This window comes from Pagrus pagrus (assembly GCF_965226575.1).
Source record: "Pagrus pagrus genome assembly, chromosome: 10".
NCBI lineage: Eukaryota > Metazoa > Chordata > Actinopteri > Spariformes > Sparidae > Pagrus > Pagrus pagrus.
The window spans coordinates 26,697,077-26,713,940 of NC_140194.1; the positions used below are offsets into that span (position 1 = coordinate 26,697,077).

At 40.2% G+C, this 16,864-nt stretch overlaps 1 protein-coding gene across 3 annotated transcripts; it reads left to right on the top strand.

Annotated features, from left to right (window-relative positions):
• The first annotated feature begins 407 nt into the window (after window positions 1-407).
• cracr2aa (calcium release activated channel regulator 2Aa) lies at window positions 408-16,833 on the top strand. Of its 3 annotated transcripts, XM_084363252.1 has the most exons (19): window positions 408-635; window positions 753-834; window positions 4,249-4,649; window positions 6,169-6,280; window positions 6,376-6,553; window positions 8,064-8,210; window positions 8,448-8,538; window positions 8,666-8,761; window positions 9,819-10,006; window positions 10,494-10,565; window positions 11,096-11,141; window positions 11,276-11,355; window positions 11,461-11,815; window positions 12,069-12,201; window positions 13,446-13,527; window positions 13,919-14,033; window positions 14,380-14,481; window positions 14,847-14,923; window positions 15,654-16,833. In XM_084363252.1, the coding sequence occupies exons 3-19, from the start codon at window positions 4,437-4,439 to the stop codon at window positions 15,739-15,741; spliced, it is 2,175 nt and encodes a 724-aa protein (XP_084219378.1). In that variant the 5' UTR covers window positions 408-635; window positions 753-834; window positions 4,249-4,436; the 3' UTR covers window positions 15,742-16,833. The 3 variants fall into 3 exon arrangements, with proteins under 3 accessions (XP_084219378.1, XP_084219379.1, XP_084219377.1); XM_084363253.1 differs by lacking the exon at window positions 753-834 and having other exon boundaries at window positions 4,225-4,649; XM_084363251.1 differs by lacking the exon at window positions 753-834.
• The last annotated feature ends 31 nt before the right edge of the window (window positions 16,834-16,864 follow it).

Genomic DNA, 16,864 nt, shown 5'->3' on the forward strand with positions numbered 1-16,864 from the left:
TGTAATGTATGATACCAGAGTAACTTACAGTATTAAACACAGGTACAATATGGATCCTTTAGTTTCAGTCAAGTGTCACTCATTGACCACCGAGAACAACAAGAGCTCTGTCTATTCTTGTATTGTGTAGACTGTTGTGAAATGAGCTTGGTTATTTCCTCATAAGTTAGGCTGCTATCAAAGTCAGACATCAGGGAAGATGTTCCACAATGTAAATATCACCTGTGCTTTTATTTGAGAAAATAATGAAACACGCTGAATTAAAAAAAAACAAAAAAACTCCACAAATTGATTTTGAGTTCTGATATTAATATTATTTAGGCTGTCTGTATATGTAGCCTACGATATTATCTGTCTGTGTAAAAAAGAAGAAAGAAAGAAAGAAAGAAAGAAAGAAAGAGAAAGGAGGAAGAGGAGGGGGGCGTTTCTCGCTGCAGGCAGACTTCCTTGTTGGCGTTGCTATGGATACCCACGATGACTTTGTTAAGCCCCGCCCTCTAAGTTTTGCTCCGTCAGTGCAAAGTTGCGGTCGCACCAGTTGACTTGTACACACTGAGCTTCACTACAGGCGGACAAAGCCGACTCAGACCAAGTCAATGAATTCCTCCGACCTGAATTTCGCTTCTCATTCACCGGTATGTAGCTAACTTTTGTTCCCCGACAGTCCGCTAGCTAACCTAACGTTACAGCAGTAAGCACTTAAAAGTTAGTTAGCTTAATGAAGCTGACTGTCTGCTCTGTGTTGCTGTTAGCCCAACTTCAACTTCTAGACGTTACAACTCTACTATCGCCTGGATGTTGTGGGAAGCTAACGTGAACCTGGTTCATGTGAAAGTAATATCACACATTACTACAGTGTCAAGGAGGCTTTATCTGTCTCAGGAAGTTTCACAATGAAAGAAAGTGTGTCTAAAGGGAAGGAAGTGAATGCTTTTATATTGTTTCACGTGTGAAACTGGACCCTGTTGTGCTTACCACGAGCCTACACTCTTCTCTTGGCACTTTGTTTACATACTGCAATGCATACTGTTTGCTGGCTTGTGTTTTTTTATGACATTCTTGATAACAGTAAAGTACTTGACAGGTGTAACTGGTGTTTGCAAGGTAAATTGGAGGTAACTAACTGATGAATGATGACTGATTGTTTTGAGGTTATTTGTGGAGATGGTCATGTCCTCCATCCAGGAAGTGGAGTGAATGTTAACTTGGTGACTTGACTTGTTTTACTTGAAATGCCATCAGCCCGTCAGAGGCATGTGCTTCTGCAAGTATTTGGGTAATCTTCAATACCCTTTGAAAACCATCTGTCGCCATTTGTTGTTCTGTCTGCTGGATATTTCTTTAAGTTAGGGGTCGTCAAAAAAGTGCAAAACAATGTAAAGAAACACTGTGTAACAGCTTGAACACAAAACAGGAGCATTTCACCATGGATAGGTCAAAGAGACAGGTGCCACAGAAGCTCCATCTTTTATTCTATTCTATTCTATGAGGAAGGCATAACAGAAACAAGCAGAGTAATACAACTCTGTCTTTCTTTCTTTCTTTCTTTCTTAAGCTCTGCAAATTCTCACTCCATCTGGGTACATCTACGCTCATAAAATCATACATATGGCCCAGGGAATTATCTCAGCTAATTTCACTCTACAGTTTTGTCATTTAGTCAGCAACACTTTTAACCAACTATATCTAACTGCAGAAGTTAGTTAACTCATTGTGCCTCTTATAGATCTGTGCGAGGCTACTCTATGTCAGACGGTTGACATTGTTGATTCTGGCTTTTTGACTATCATGCATTTGTCACTGGTTAGTGGCTTTGTGTAGTTAATGTTTGAGGTTGGTGCAAAATAAAGAAAAAATTTGCAGAAATCTGTTGTGGTCACGACACAAACCACAAGCTAAGTTAGTCTCTCTGTAGTCCTGAGGTCAGTGTCTGCTTAAAATGTAGCTTATGAGCTTCTCATGTACTAATGCCTCATGGCTATACATGCTCAACACACTATGTATACACTATGCAGTGTTGTAAAAAATACCCCAAAGTCATACTTGAGTAAAAGTAAAGATATCCTGTTATAATATTAAGTTGGTAAAAGTGAAAGTCATCCGTGAGAATAGTACTTAAATAAAAGTCTGACAGATTCTTATATTAAAGTACTCAACTATCAAAACTTGGAATAAGTGTATTTAAGTATGTGTATAAAAGTAAATTACACATAGCACACGAGCAGGGTGTAATCAGTGATGTAATCCAAGTAAAAAAAGAGTGCAGTGGAAGTAAAAAGTAGCACTAATACTCAATTGAAGTAGAAGTACTTCAAAATATTGTGCAGAACAGTAGCTTGATTCCATCACTGGTGCTACGCATACTCATATCCATACATATATACCCATACACCTGTATATATGCATAAACCTGACCATACATATACGTACTCATGCAAATGCAAATGTATGACGACATATACAGATACAGTATATTAACATATATGTTTACATACATTCCAGTCTAGACTGCTTCTTAGTTAACTTGTGTTGCTTTAAAAACCGTATTAGTTTCTTGCTTGATCTTGTTCTGCTGTGCACGTAGTAAGACCTGTAGCTCTAACAGCTGTCACATGTCAAACCCTAGAACAGATAAGGTAACTGTATGCAAATCAGCGAGCTGCAGCATTTAAAAGTCGGATCTTAGGAAAATTACAAGAGGCACATAGTACTTATGCCATTGTATTTAATAAATGTCTAGGTGATTGCAATTCAGTGCAAGTTGGACCAAGACAATTCAGTGTTAAATCATGACTCAGATGTGGTCTTTGGACAGAATGTCTTTTTCATCTGTGTGTTTTTCTTGTCTGATGTCCTCTTACTTTAGGTCACTGGCCACCTGTCTTAACACACTTACCAAGTTTTAACAAAGGAGCCATAAACCTTCCCACGGCTTCTTGCCAGAAGGATAGTCTGCAAAGATCACGGAACATCATGTATTATCTTGTGTCTGAGGACAAAAACACTACATCACTCTTTCCAAACAGCAGTTCACCTTAGTTCCCTTTCTTATTTCCTTTCTCGTGCTTCAGCTTAGTGCGTTGCTCACTGTGGGTTGGTGCTGTTCCCCGTGAGGTTTTTCATGCTTGCAGTATGTTGCACAATGTTTTACAAGCATGACTTATTCAAAAATAGCAAATATTACACAAAAAGCATGGCACTGTATAGAAATGTGGAGACAAATTAGACGTTTACACTTATTTTAACACACCTCTCTGAAAACAACATATTAATAAACACATCATTTTTTTAACATTGCTTTATGTAAATGAGAAATACACAGTAAAATACTTTTTTCAATAAAAAAATGCTTCAGTGAGCTTTATGAACAAAAGTTAGAGCGAGTGTGGGTATGTGTGTCTGCATGTGTATTATGACTCTGACCCTGCATTCTCTGCTGCCCTTCTACCTGCCTACATGCATGTCTATTTCCTGTCTGTTTGTCTTCTACCAGTCCCACATATCTACATCAGCGTGGGTCAACATACACACACACACACACACACACACTTACACCCTGTCTGATGTCTTTATGTATTCAGGAATCGACTGATCCAACTCACAACAGCCTCTGGAAGGCAGTCTTCCAAACCAGTGCACACAGAACTGCAGTCGGCATGAAACTAAAGGAGTTATATCAGTCAATATTGCCTTCTTGTCATACCACAACTTTCTGTTCAGTTCTGAGTTTACTTGTCAGAAGATGTTAGTCTCAGAAAAGGCCATCATAGCTGAAGTAAAGCAGAGGAGCAGCAGTTGTTTTAGGAGTACAACGCACAGGAGGACATGTTTTAACAGTTATACATTTAAATCAGACTGATAATGTGTGTGAGAGAACAGCAGGAAGAGAGATAAAGAACATACACAACACTGACCAGTCACCGGCTTTTTTTTAAAACTTCTCTATGTTTGTATAAATTACATTGTGACTAATTAAAACTAAATGAAGGTGTTATTTACAAATCAAATTGTCTGAGGTCTTTTCTCTTAATCCATAGGTGTTATCATCAAGTTATTAATGTGCTTTAGACAACGCTGACTCTTTTTTCAAACAGTCTGAACAATCCTTTTATAGACTTACTTTACATTTTTTACACTATGTTTTTCAAATGCACTTCATACATTTATAATCATATTTTTCTCCAGTCTTTATTGGGCAAGGGGCTGTACTCATTTAAAGTGAAGACTCTCCTTCCGTCTCCCTCCTAGGTTTCATCGACTTATTAAAGAGGTGGTTGCTAAGAGATGACAATCGGTGACATTGGTGAGAGCCTCTGATGCAGAGCAGCCTGAAGCTCGACTTCTCCAGGATCTCTTCCCTCCACACCTCCATCCGTACCTGGCTCATGTGAAGGACGCGGGAAAGCACTCTCATATCAACAGACTCACAAAACACCATGGCAGCTTTTACTGCTCCTTGTGCACCCACCAGTACCACGACCAGCACGGGGGTGGCCCGAACTGCATGGAAAAAGCAAGGAAGCAGCGAAGAGGCGGGTGCGTGTGAGAACGGGGACTTGGGACAAAACACTATCCTGGAGAAAACCCACGAGTTCTTCCAGATGTGCGACATCGAGAACAAGGGCTTTATCACCCGGCGTGACATGCAGGTGAGGATGCTGCTGTGACTGGGCTTTGAAAGTAGGGTAACCTCTGACTTTTATTGCATCAAAGTCATTGAAATGAAAGAAATGCAATGGTTTATGTCAGTATAGATTATATTTAGGGGCACGCTGCCACAGAAAATAAAAGAAACAAATTGTGACTAACTTTAAACACCTTCGAGGACACGTAGTCGACAGTGTTGTTTGGACTGTTACATTAGGGTCAACAGGGCATCACATTTTCATCATTTTTAGGGGCAACAACTCTTTAATGCAGGGGAAGTCTGTGCACTCATTAATGAGGCTGAGCAGAGAGGACATGTGCGCCTCATTCAAAGCGACATAAAAGAGACTGAGACACAGAGAGCCAGGCGGAAGCTTTGTCATGCAACTCCTCCACTCACATTATTGTGCAAATTCGCTTGCCCCTCATCGTCATCTCTGCTGCGTTTAATCCTTTGATGAAGCACTTGTAGGCTCTCGCTCCGGGGAGAATAAATACATATAGAGGCGAAGCTTTGATCTGGTGTTTGTGATAATGGGCTGGAAATTAAATGAGGAGCAAGACAGCGGTCCATGAGCGGTACTGAAGAGTACAATCTGTCCCGAGAGCAGACCTTGATACTGGTAGGAATATTTGCTATACACTTTCCGTACATCCTTCAGAGATGATCTGACAAGCTTACTGAGCAGTGCTGCTTACATTTATTCCCACACTCGAGTCGCAATATTTTCAGTGGATTTTCACAGCGCAAGAAAACGTTTCACACCATGACCACCAACGCGCTTAGCTTTACAGTTCTACTGTTTGCCGACATGAGGGATATGTTCAGCCCTGATAACACACTTTACAAGAACAGCTGACAGTGTTACACAGATGCCACCCGCTCACTGTCCCTCCCCTGGATTGTATGGGTGGTGTCGGTCAACATTGGAGGCAGTGTAAACACGCATAAAAACCAAGCTGCTTACGGAGGTGTGGCTGTGTTGGCTTTTCTTGTAAATTGTCCAGCAGTTACTGTCTTGTTTTTTTGGCCAATTCTCACTCTGTCACGCACCACTCCTCCCCTCTCACATTGTATCTCTGTCTACTTAAGAGATTCTGTTGAAGAGCTCTTAATAATCTCACTGGAGCCAACATCTTTTCCGGTGGAGCTGCCCAGCGGTCAATCATTGAAGTATGCAGCTGCCCTGGGAAGGTCCCACGTGTTAATGTTATTGACTGTATGAGTGAGAAGCACTTTGTTGCTGAAGATGATGCATGTCCATTAAGCATTCTAGGTTAGAATTGGAAAAACAAAGTGGTTATTTGCACTCTTGCATCCTGTGTTATTATGGCTAATTTAGTCTCATTTAGGAGAAAAATATCTGTGAAAGAATCGCCCACTCGCACCATAGCACACGATAGCAACTGAGCAAATGACTGTCCTTAAGTTTAGAGTAGCAATTGTAGCCGCAGTTTGGTTAATGTCCTTGAGGTTTTGTTCTCGGCAATAGCAGCTGTATTTTGTGTCTTGTTAAATAGAGGCTGAACGACGGGCTCCCTCTCAGTGCGGAGGAGTTGGAGAACGTGTTTGATACCCTTGATTCTGATGGTAATGGATTCCTCACCCTCGACGAGTTCTCCTCCGGCTTCAGTACGTTTGTAGTCTGTTTCTACTTGAAACGATACAATCACTAGTAGGTGTGATGTGATGTCTCGATTGTGCCCTTAAGCTTTTGATTTTCCTAGGTGAGTTTTTATTCGGCCAGAAGATTTCTGTAAAGGAAGGCATGGAGGAGAAAATCCCAGCAGAGGTCCTCTACCAGAGCCAGTGGGAGGAGAGCCTGGAAAGAGGAGACGAGGATGAAGAGGAGAAACACTTTAGCATGCTTATGGAGAGCCTCGGAGCCAACAGTGTCTTTGAGGAGTGAGTGCTTTATGTGTGTGTGTGTGTGTGTGTGTGTGTGTGTGTGTGTTTGTTTGTGATTACAGCATGTGTTGATTGGGCTACTTCATATCTTTGCACATTTTGTCCAAACCCACCTTTAAGTCGACACTATATTTTTAGTGACTTAGCCTGGGACTGTTATCAGCTGTGCAAACTAAACAAGAGTTGGAAGTTTCCACTCTCAAGCAAAGCTGTTTCAGTGCTCCCGCTCTGACCAATCAGTGCTCTGCCTCTCTATATTAGAGGAGGACTGTTAAGATATTCAACACCTTGTAATAGGATTGTGTCTGGCACATACAAATGTTACAGTAAACATTAGGTTTGTGAAGGAGTATCGCTTCCAGAGGCAAACGTATCTACATCGTGTTAACTTCTTCTGCATTGGTATTTCATACAATGTTGACTCTCATTAGTAACACTAGTTGAGGTCTGTTTACACATTGCTTTGTTTGACTCTAATGAAATGCGTGCCCAGACTCACCTTTAACAAACAACTCCAGCTCAATAAAATTAAACAGCAGTGGAGGTGGATGCCAAAATTTCACATCCTGTTGGCTTCCACCTACCTGCTCATCTTGACGTTTTAGATCAGACCAGTTTGTGCAGCACTAACTCATATTGATGTTGGCCAGTATTTGTTATGGCTGAAAAGTCTTCCAGGGATTTATTTGACTTTCCCTCCCTTATCATAGCTTGGGCTCTTGACATTGTTTCCTGTGGAAAAATAACATCATAATTATTTTTCCATCATCATAAGGTTTTGATTGTCTCTTAACCGATAGTAATGCATATCTCAATACTTATAAGATAAGATGAGATAGAACTTTATTAATCCCAAAGGAAATTCCTGTGCCTGAGTTTGCACCAAAATATCTACAGTGCAACCAGTAACAACCAGGGTTAGGGTCCCACACTGGGCCCAGTTCAAGTACTGAATATTAGAAAAACATACAAAATATAAAGTGTTGAAGGAGTAAATGCAAAAACAGCCTAATACAATCACAATAGAAGAGTAAACTAAAAAATGAACTAAAATAGAAGAAAGCAGTGTTGGCAATGGCATTGTAAGTAATACTGGCAGTCATATTGAAAGGTAGTAAAAAGTAATATTGTACCTGACAATCAACGTAATGATGCACATGATATTAAAGGTTGTATTTTATATGATAATATATTATCATCATGGATTCTGTTTTTGATTTAGCTGTCTTGTCTGTGTTTTGGTTGCAGGCCTAGTAACACAGAAAAACATTTTTTACTGTAATAATAAAGAGATTTCTCAAGGTAAAGAACATTATGTCCTTGTAAAAGCTATAAGCTGGTACCTGAGCTGCTGCCTGAAAGTATGTGGTTGTGTTTGGTTGTTGCTGTGCTAGAATTTCACCCATGTCCTTGCCACATTATTTCTACTTGTCTGCTATTTAAAGAATAATGAATGTGAAAGAAAATTGCTCTCTGTTACACTTACGTCTTCATTCTGTGCCATCAGCCGTGCTGAGGTGCGCAGTTTGTGGGCCCAGCTGCGCCGGGATGAACCACAACTTTTGTCCAATTTCGAGGACTTCCTGGCCAGAGTGACAGCGCAGATCTTAGAGGCCAACCAGGAGAAGAGGGATATGGAGAGCGCTCTCAAAAGGTCCTTTTGAGGTTTCTGCTAAGGAGCATTTTGCTGAGCTATTGAGTGGCCTATAATTAGTGTGTGCCTATCATTTAAAGAGGCTGTTTCCATCTGGTCATCATTGTGCTTTATTATCAACAATTACCTGTATACTATGCTATTTAAGTGTGTTGATCTAGGTAGTTTTTTTTCATCCATGCTGTGAGGTACATACTGAGCGCCGGCCACTAACACAGCTGAATTTTCTCCGTACAGGAAAGCAGCAACACACGATGATGAGATCCAGCGTCTTTATGAGGAAATGGAGCTGCAAATAAAAAATGAAAAAGACAGAATTGTGCTGCAGGTACAAACCTCTTGTGCTGATGTCAATCACTTTTTCGCTTTGTTGCTAATTCTATAAAATATCAGACATCTTCTTCTTCCTCATCACCTTCTTTCTCGTGCCTCCCTGTTTTCTCCCGACACTGAAGGACTATGAGCACTTTCTGTCTCGCAGACAAGACATGGAGCTGCAGCTGTCCAGTAAGGAGAAGGAGTTGGAAAAGCTCTTTCAGAAACAGAGACGGGTGAGTGAGAGATGGCAAAAGGATTTCCCCCAGAGTGAATTGCAGCATTCACATTCTGTAGGAAAGTTTTCCCACTTATCCCGCAGAGAAATTTAGCTGTCAGGGCAACAACACGTGAGACACATGAAACAAGATGACAGAATGCTATAAAAAACAACAGTACTGATACCCAGACATACTCATTACCGCAGTCCATCTATCGTGAGAGCAGATTAACCTCAAATACTCAGTTCTGTAGAGCTGTTAATTTGTCAGTTTTATCAAATACAATCTAATCAATGTTTCCCCAGTGAGTTTCCTCTGCAGCAGCACCAGCAGCAGCTTTTGTTGATGGATGTTAATAGGTTGTCACACATCTATTCGCAGACTTGCACTCAGGCTTTTAAGGCTAATTAGTGAACTGAAATTAAGTCTGATTGTGCCAACAAGGATTTTTCCTCTCTTTACAGCTCCTTAGCACCTCTAATTAATATATCAGCTGTTAAGCAGGTTTCCTAATTGTGGAAAACATTGTCTTTACAGTTCATGCAGGCTGAGACAGCGTCTACAGCATTTAGTATGGCTATGCTCACTATTGTACTGCATAAGTAAGTGGAATTGAATATATTTAGAGGCAGTCAGCTGTTCCAGGTATTGTTTCTTCACATCATGCTGCCCCCCTCACGTTCACGCTGTGACAATGGGTTAAACAGGTCACTACATTTAACAGCTGTGCATTTTTACAGCTGAGAGCAACAGTAGGTGTCGCCAGAGTCAGACATTTTTATTTTCATACACATAATTGGGCCCAGTCCTTGTGTAGAGCACCATGACACACATTTCATTATTTACTGAAGAAATCCCACATAGTCTGATCAAAAGTGTGAGAGAGATCAAAATGAAGGCAGAGTTCAGAGGAGTGTGTGGTGTGACCCATGTCTACCAATACTAATGTAATAATTTAGTATTGACTACTCAGTGCTCATGGGTCGGAACATGAACATGTTGATGCTCGTCGTGGATCGTGTGATCCCCTCGCAACGTGATTTCTAGTTTGTCTTTTAATTTTGTTTTCCAGTTGGAGCATCAGTGCAAGGAGCTTCACAGTGAACAACACGAGACCAAGGTGGAGAACGTGAAGCTGAAGCAGACGAATGACGAGTTGATGCGGGAGCTGGAGAACACCAGCCAAGAGCTGAACTTGGCACAGGAGCAGCTGAGCGCGCTGCAGGATCAGTCCACACGGCTTCATGAGGAGAAGGAGATGTGAGTTGTAGCTCTTAGTCGGCCTCTCAGTGTCTTATTTCCTGTTCATTGGTCAAGATGCAGTCGCATGTTTTTGCTGCAAAGAAAAAGACACATGCTGTCAATCTGTCAGAGCTGACATTTTTGTCATTTTGCCAACAGACTTTTATAAATTTGGATGTTTCTGTCCTTAAGCTGTTAAACTGTGATAATCATTTAGGTAATAATGGTGGTTAATTCACTGTAACCCAGAGTTATTTTAGTTTATCTTGCTCACTAAACTGATGTTTATCTTTTATACTATACATTTCATGTTTTTAATATTGTGCTACTGTATTTTAAAGAGAGTAGACAAGAAAGGCAATGCATCTCTCTTTCAAGTCTAACTCATTTTGCCTTTCTTTCTTGCTCTGGGTCATAGTTTTTAATAAAGTGTAACCACAGCACATACTTTGTCTGTTTGATCATAGAGTATTTGTAATAAAGGAAGCATTGTTGTTCAACGCAGGGAAATATACAGAGTGACTGAGGGACTGAATCGAGAGCGAGCGAGCCTACTCAAACAACTGGACCTTCTGAGGTATGGATGGAGGTGCAGCTGAACTGACCCCGGCTTGATAAAAAAATTACCACAATACACAAATATAGATATCAATCTTGTGAGCTGAAATCACTGATACATTTCACTCTTGTAGCCGTGTCTAGTCAACAAGTAAAGAATTGAAAAAGTCAGAACTGTGTTAATTTGTCTATTTTGACAAAAGTATTTTTTTGTTTTTCCACTGCTGCTCATTGGCTCAGTGTACTCTGTCACAAGTTACAAACCAGAATTTCATGTCTCAGCTAGTAATTCACCTCTTTGTAGTGGAGTGATCACAGTGCAAAGCAGGACTGATTAGTTTTTGAGCTCAAAAGATTTTTAGATGGAAGAATCATTGAGCATGTAAGCTTCTTTTCAGAAATGCTGGGCTTATCAGTCAATTGGCTGTAATTCTACCTGCGAACTGTAACAGCCTTCTTCCGTCTGACTGTTTGATTGACATATCATGATGAGCCAAGGAAAGACTTTTTCTCACTGTCTTTAATATCTTCATTTCTTTGTGTATCCAGGGAAATTAACAAACATTTACGGGATGAAAGGGACATGTGTTATCAGGTAGGTCCTCTTTTATTTCAAAGATTAAAGGAATAGTAATCACCAGAGCCAAGAATAACCAACCCTTTAATTCAGATTGAACCTTGGATTTCATGTTGGAATATGAATCAGAGGTTCATGTTTTATTTCCGCAGAAACCAAAGAAAACACCGGGTTTGAGGCAGAGGCCTTTAATCAACGAAGTGAAGCACACAAACACAAATGTCTTCAAAAGGTAAACATCACTAAGTGACACATTAAATACAAGCTTGTACAGGAAGTGTTCTCTTGTGTCCATCAGCACTGTAGTGTAGACTCTAATGTTAATTTCTAACTGCAGTGAAGATGAAGAGGAGCTAACCACAAGCTCTGTGAGGCAGAACCTCACCAACGGGTCGTGCCGGGCCTCCTGCCCGGCTGAGAAAAGAGGGCACCTCCAGAGAATCATCTCCATCGAGGAGGACCACCTCCCGCACTTGCTCCAGGATAACTGTCAGGCCCAAACCCCGCTGAGGGAGTGTAGAGAAGCAGAGGAAGCCTCAGACAACGAGGAGAATATAGACTTGGTGATGAGCGATATTTACCCACATGCGTCCTCAGCAGCCCAGCAGCAAATATCGAAGGGAACTGTGGAGGAACGGGTGACCCCCACGTCTCCCAGGGGTCAGCCTGTTGGCAAGGAGACCAGCATAAATGTAAGCATGTAGACATCCAGTGATGTACTGTTAAAAAAGCATGGTAGACTTGCCTTTAATGTTGTAATCAAAATTTAAAGATAACAAGAGTGCAGTGGATGTGAATTTTGATCTCTAGGCAGGAGAAGTGCTGAATATCTCAGTGACATTGTTGTGTTGTAGCCTCCCTCTCACAAAGTGGAGTCAGCCACTTAACTAATAGATCCCTTAACCTTCCTTTCACCCACTGCTACCATTACTCCTGTTCCTTCAGGACGAAGGTGGTCTCTCGCCGCCTGACCGCCTCTTCAAGATCGTCCTGGTGGGGAACTCCGGTGTAGGAAAGACCTGCCTACTTAGACGATTTTGTGATGACTCCTTCCACCCTGGCACCTCTGCCACTGTGGGTACGTACCTGATAATTGTACTTACTTGTCAGTTTCTGCGAGGAAAGGCAACAACACACCCAGCCCTGTGGTTGACCTCAGGCTCTGCATGTGTTTGCTTACAAAGCAGATGGTTGTAACACTGCAGCCGTGTCAGCAGTGAAAATACAGACTGTAAGACTATATATAAACCTGTGATGTGGCTCATCAGTAGTGTGAAAGATTGTGATTAGATTGTTTACGTATGCTGTCGTCTCCTTACTATACAATACAGTATGACTCACAATAATGTGTATAATGTAATCACCTAACATTTGCTTAATAATAATGATAACTATTGTGTTTATACAGTGGTATATGATACACTGTCCTGGTCATGGGTGCAGCTAATCAGCTGGAATTTGAATATATTGTCACCTGTCTTGAAGCCAATAAAAAGAGGCAACACTAACTCTCAAGGCCGATGCGAGAAATAGATTCAAACATAAAAGTGTCTTGTTTTGGTCTTACAGTTGTCATCATAGTAAAATATTTTGTTTTGAGCACACTGAGACACACTGTGTGTGACAGCTCAGCAATAAAAGAAAAGTCCTTCAAGACTACTGTCAGGGGGCTTCAGTTAAGCCCTTGAAATTCTACTTTGTGTAAATATTTTTAAGGCGCATTATGTAATCAGAAGAGAAAGATCTTCTGGATTGATTTTTTTTTTTTCCTAAACAAACTAAATAAGCAAGCTCTTAGATTTCATGACAAACTGACCCTTCATACAATTTCAGGACAATTTCATACTGTTTTACTTTGTTTATATGTGGCGGACCCTGCCACCTTTCTAGCTTCAAACAGTGTTCTGGTTACCTTATTTTCCTCTGAGGAAGGCTTGTTTATTCAGTTATGGAAAAAAACAGAGTTTGTATTATTACCTCATTATTATTGTAAATATTAAAATTCTGAGTTTGAATTTCTTCCGCAAAACTACATTTTGCCCCTGGAAAAGTTTGGAGGTAGCACAGAATATCAAAGGAATCAGTTTTAATTGTTCTGTTTCTTCCATTAATGTGTTATTTTTCAATACAACATATCCACGTTTAAAATGTATTACTTCAGATAATGTAACAGTGACATACATTCAGGCCAATGTATAGATTTGTATACTGCATATCAGTACATATTCATCAAGTGATATGTTCTGTGTTGTTGGAACAGTACACAGTAAACTATATTAAAAACGATTGTGCTGACTAACATGTTCTCGTCTGTATGTGCAGGTATTGATTACAGCGTAAAGACGATAACTGTGGACAACAGCCAGGTGGCACTGCAGATGTGGGATACAGCGGGACAGGAGAGGTGAGGCATCAACACAAAAGATTTTCACATTGTAGACATTATATACAAAAGTCTGTACTGTACTGTAACACTACAGTACGTCTGTCACTACTTTCCCCCAAGAGAGTGTTTTGAATTCTTAGAAGTTCCATTACATCAAACTGTTTCCTTGTTCTGTGTGTGAAACGCTTCCCTTTTTCTTTCCTCGTTTAGCAACAGACTTACAGTAAAAGTATTTTGATCAGTGTTTTAAACTAAATTCACCTCACCAAGTTTTCATCTGAAAAGATAATTCATGTAGTTTTTACAAGTTGTACAAACATAAGTAAAGGCAAGAGTTTTCTCTGATTTTTGAAGTGCCAGTGACCACACAACACTACCTCTTTTTGTCTACTTCCTCCTCCTCCTGCAGGTATCGAAGCATCACCAAACAATTCTTTCGCAAGGCCGACGGTGTGATCGTGATGTATGAGATCACAGTCCAGCACAGCTTCACAGCTGTCAGACAGTGGCTGACAAGTGTAAAGGTAAGACAGTTACAGTCACGCTGTGCTGCACACATTTCAGAGAACTCCAAAACAAATGTTTTTGTTGTACTTTTGTGTTTCTGTGCAGTTGTTGCTTGTCTTTGATTCCCGACAGCAGCAACTTTATGTCAGTAAACAGTGAATATTTTTTCACTGTATTAATATGTAGAAGACGTCGCACGGATAAAGGTCAGTTCCTGAATTTGTTTACACGCTTCTTGACACTGCTGGCTGACTCCCACCAGGGAACCAACAGCAACAGGGAAGCTGGTGGCCTAGTCCTTTAACAACATAGGACTTTCTTAAGATCAGTTTCTCTGAGTCTGTGTTCTTTGTTCTTTCACAGGAGAGTGCAGGCGAGGACATTCCCATCATGCTCTTGGGAAACAAAACGGACAAGGAGATGGAGAGACAAGTTCAGAAAGGAGTGGGTGAAAGACTAGCCAAGGTCTGTTCTGTATTGTCAACTAATCTCAAGGTTCTTAGTGGACATATTCGTGTCAGGGTCACTTTTATGTATGTGTGTTTAATAAATGAAAGAAACTAGATTATGTAATAGGGTTCTATGTGTTGTGATTCTGAGCTTTATTTGATCATTTTTCTTTTCTTAGTTTTTGTTCCTCTAATCCCTGGTGCTTTTAGTTTCTATGGCGACCATGTGAGCTAATATTGTTACATGAGAAATGTTTTTTTTTTCTTTGTGCTTTTTCAACTATTAGTACAGACCTCACTTTTCTTGATAAGCCTCTAATGAGCACTGTGCAAAAAAGTCAAAACATGTCCAGCCGTCCTCATCATTTGCCTCTTTTTCAGGACTGCCAAATGACTTTCTATGAGTGCAGTGCCTGCTCCGGACACAATGTGGTGGAGTCCATGGTTCATTTAGCCAGGTGAGCAACAACAATGGCCCTTTGTCGAGCAAACAAGGAAAACAAAGAGACAATAATTGCGTAATGACTAATTATGGAGTGACTGTCTGCTTGAACAGCTTTCAAAGTGGGATTATTTCTGCACTGAAACGAGCATATCATACAGAGCCAAATGTTTTGTAATTCTGTTGGAGGCTCAGAGGACTTTTTCTTATCAGCTGTTTCTGGAGAACACAACAAACAGCTTGAGCAAAAACAATGCACAGTGCACAATCAAATTGTGTAAAACATACTTTGTCCTTTGTACTGTCTCCTTTGTGTGAGAACATCAGTTATTCCCTTCAGTTCAATTCGAGGTGTAAAAACGTGCTGCCATGTGCTTCATTCTTTTACATTAGAAAGCTGCACCAGTGCCTTATTTAATCTATTGACACAATTGCCCCATTGTCATGCTAACAGTCATAACTCTAACATTTAAAGACATATCGTAAAACATTCCAGCTGGGCTAATTTTATGCACTGTGTTGCTTTACTGCCAGCTTTGATATCTATCAAACAACGACATCTCAGACTAACTGCCGGTTTTGGATAAACTCTCTTTAGTCTGTGGTCAAACAAACAAATGTGCTCAGAAATGTGCTATCGGTGACATTTCTGTGTGGAGTATGCAGTGTTGCAAATACAGATGGTATCACAGTCGTGTGTCCTGTCAGAACTGGTTCATTTGTCTCTGCCTCGTTCTGTCCCCCAGACTTCTGAAAGAGCAGGAGGACAGAGAGAAGGAGAAGACGGTCCAGCTGGTCAGCAGCCCCTCAGATAAGAAGAGATCCTGCTGCTAACAGTTCAACCGTAACACATACATAGTAGCACTACCCTTTACAAACACACACAATGTGATGTGATGGTGTGACCACATGTGCCACAGAGGACACAGTATTCTTAATGTCAGCACAGCCGTTTCACACACAGTCTTCCTTCCACTTTGTAGCACACCAGAATAAAAACTGTTTTCATGTTGTCAGCTCTCACTGATGTTTTTGCACTATTATAAATAGTCTACTCTGTGTTTTTCAGATTGAAAATAACCTCTATTACAATTTTATGAATGATGATAATGTAAGAAAAGTTCAAATGTTTCCTTTTGAGGGCTCGATATAAAAACAACTGAACAAATTTTAGTCAATCAGAGTCCCTTTAGAGTCAAACTAAGACTTTTTATTTTTTTAAATGTTGGATGTTCCTCCAAAGTCTGACTGAAGCTTTCAAATATTTATTTAGCTGTCAGAGGCTTTTTATCTGTCACATGTGGCCTTTTTAACTGTATGTATTATATATAGTAATATATTCATTCATTGTTTTATGTAGTTTTTTAGCCACTTGATTCTTCATATTCTGTACACATAGCATGGACACAATAACATGAGGGTTGGGGGTAACTGTAAAATTGAATGCATTATCAAACAGCCTTGCAGTAAATACTAGCTTAGTGAAGCTTCTGGTGTTCAGCTTTTTTTTTGTTGAGAGAGATTTGATTTCACTGTTGGGCCCAAGTTTATTTGTGGTGTCATGTGACATGGCAAGATATTGCATAGGTGTCGTCAGGTCTTCACCTGGTGGACAGCAGCACAGTCAGAAGGAATGTGTCCACTCAAAGTCATGAAAAACTGAACATTATTAGTGTAAAATGTAGTATTTGTTGCAGGGCTGTCATATTTAATAGTATTTTGTTTCACAGGTGTTTGTGTTGTGTACATTATTATTGATATGTAATTTGTTGTTTCTGTTGTTACTGGACCAAATGTTGTTGGGCAACCTGAGCATTTAGTTGTTTTCTTTTCAGATAACGCTGTGTTTTCAATTTTAAGTTGGAAAAAAATACAGAACATTATTTGTTCCCATAAGCCCAAATAAAGTTTAGTACAAAATATATATCTATTTTATATTTCCTCTGTGCCAAGTATT

What these genes read in the sequence shown, in the direction of transcription:
- cracr2aa (XM_084363252.1), top strand. Translation starts at nt 4,437, where the DNA reads ATGGCAGCTTTTACTGCTCCTTGTGCACCCACCAGTACCACGACCAGC. An exon ending in GATACAGCGGGACAGGAGAG is followed by an intron (nt 13,528 to 13,918) that starts GTGAGGCATCAA and finishes CTCCTCCTGCAG; the next exon opens with GTATCGAAGCATCACCAAAC. An exon ending in TCCATGGTTCATTTAGCCAG is followed by an intron (nt 14,924 to 15,653) that starts GTGAGCAACAAC and finishes TCTGTCCCCCAG; the next exon opens with ACTTCTGAAAGAGCAGGAGG.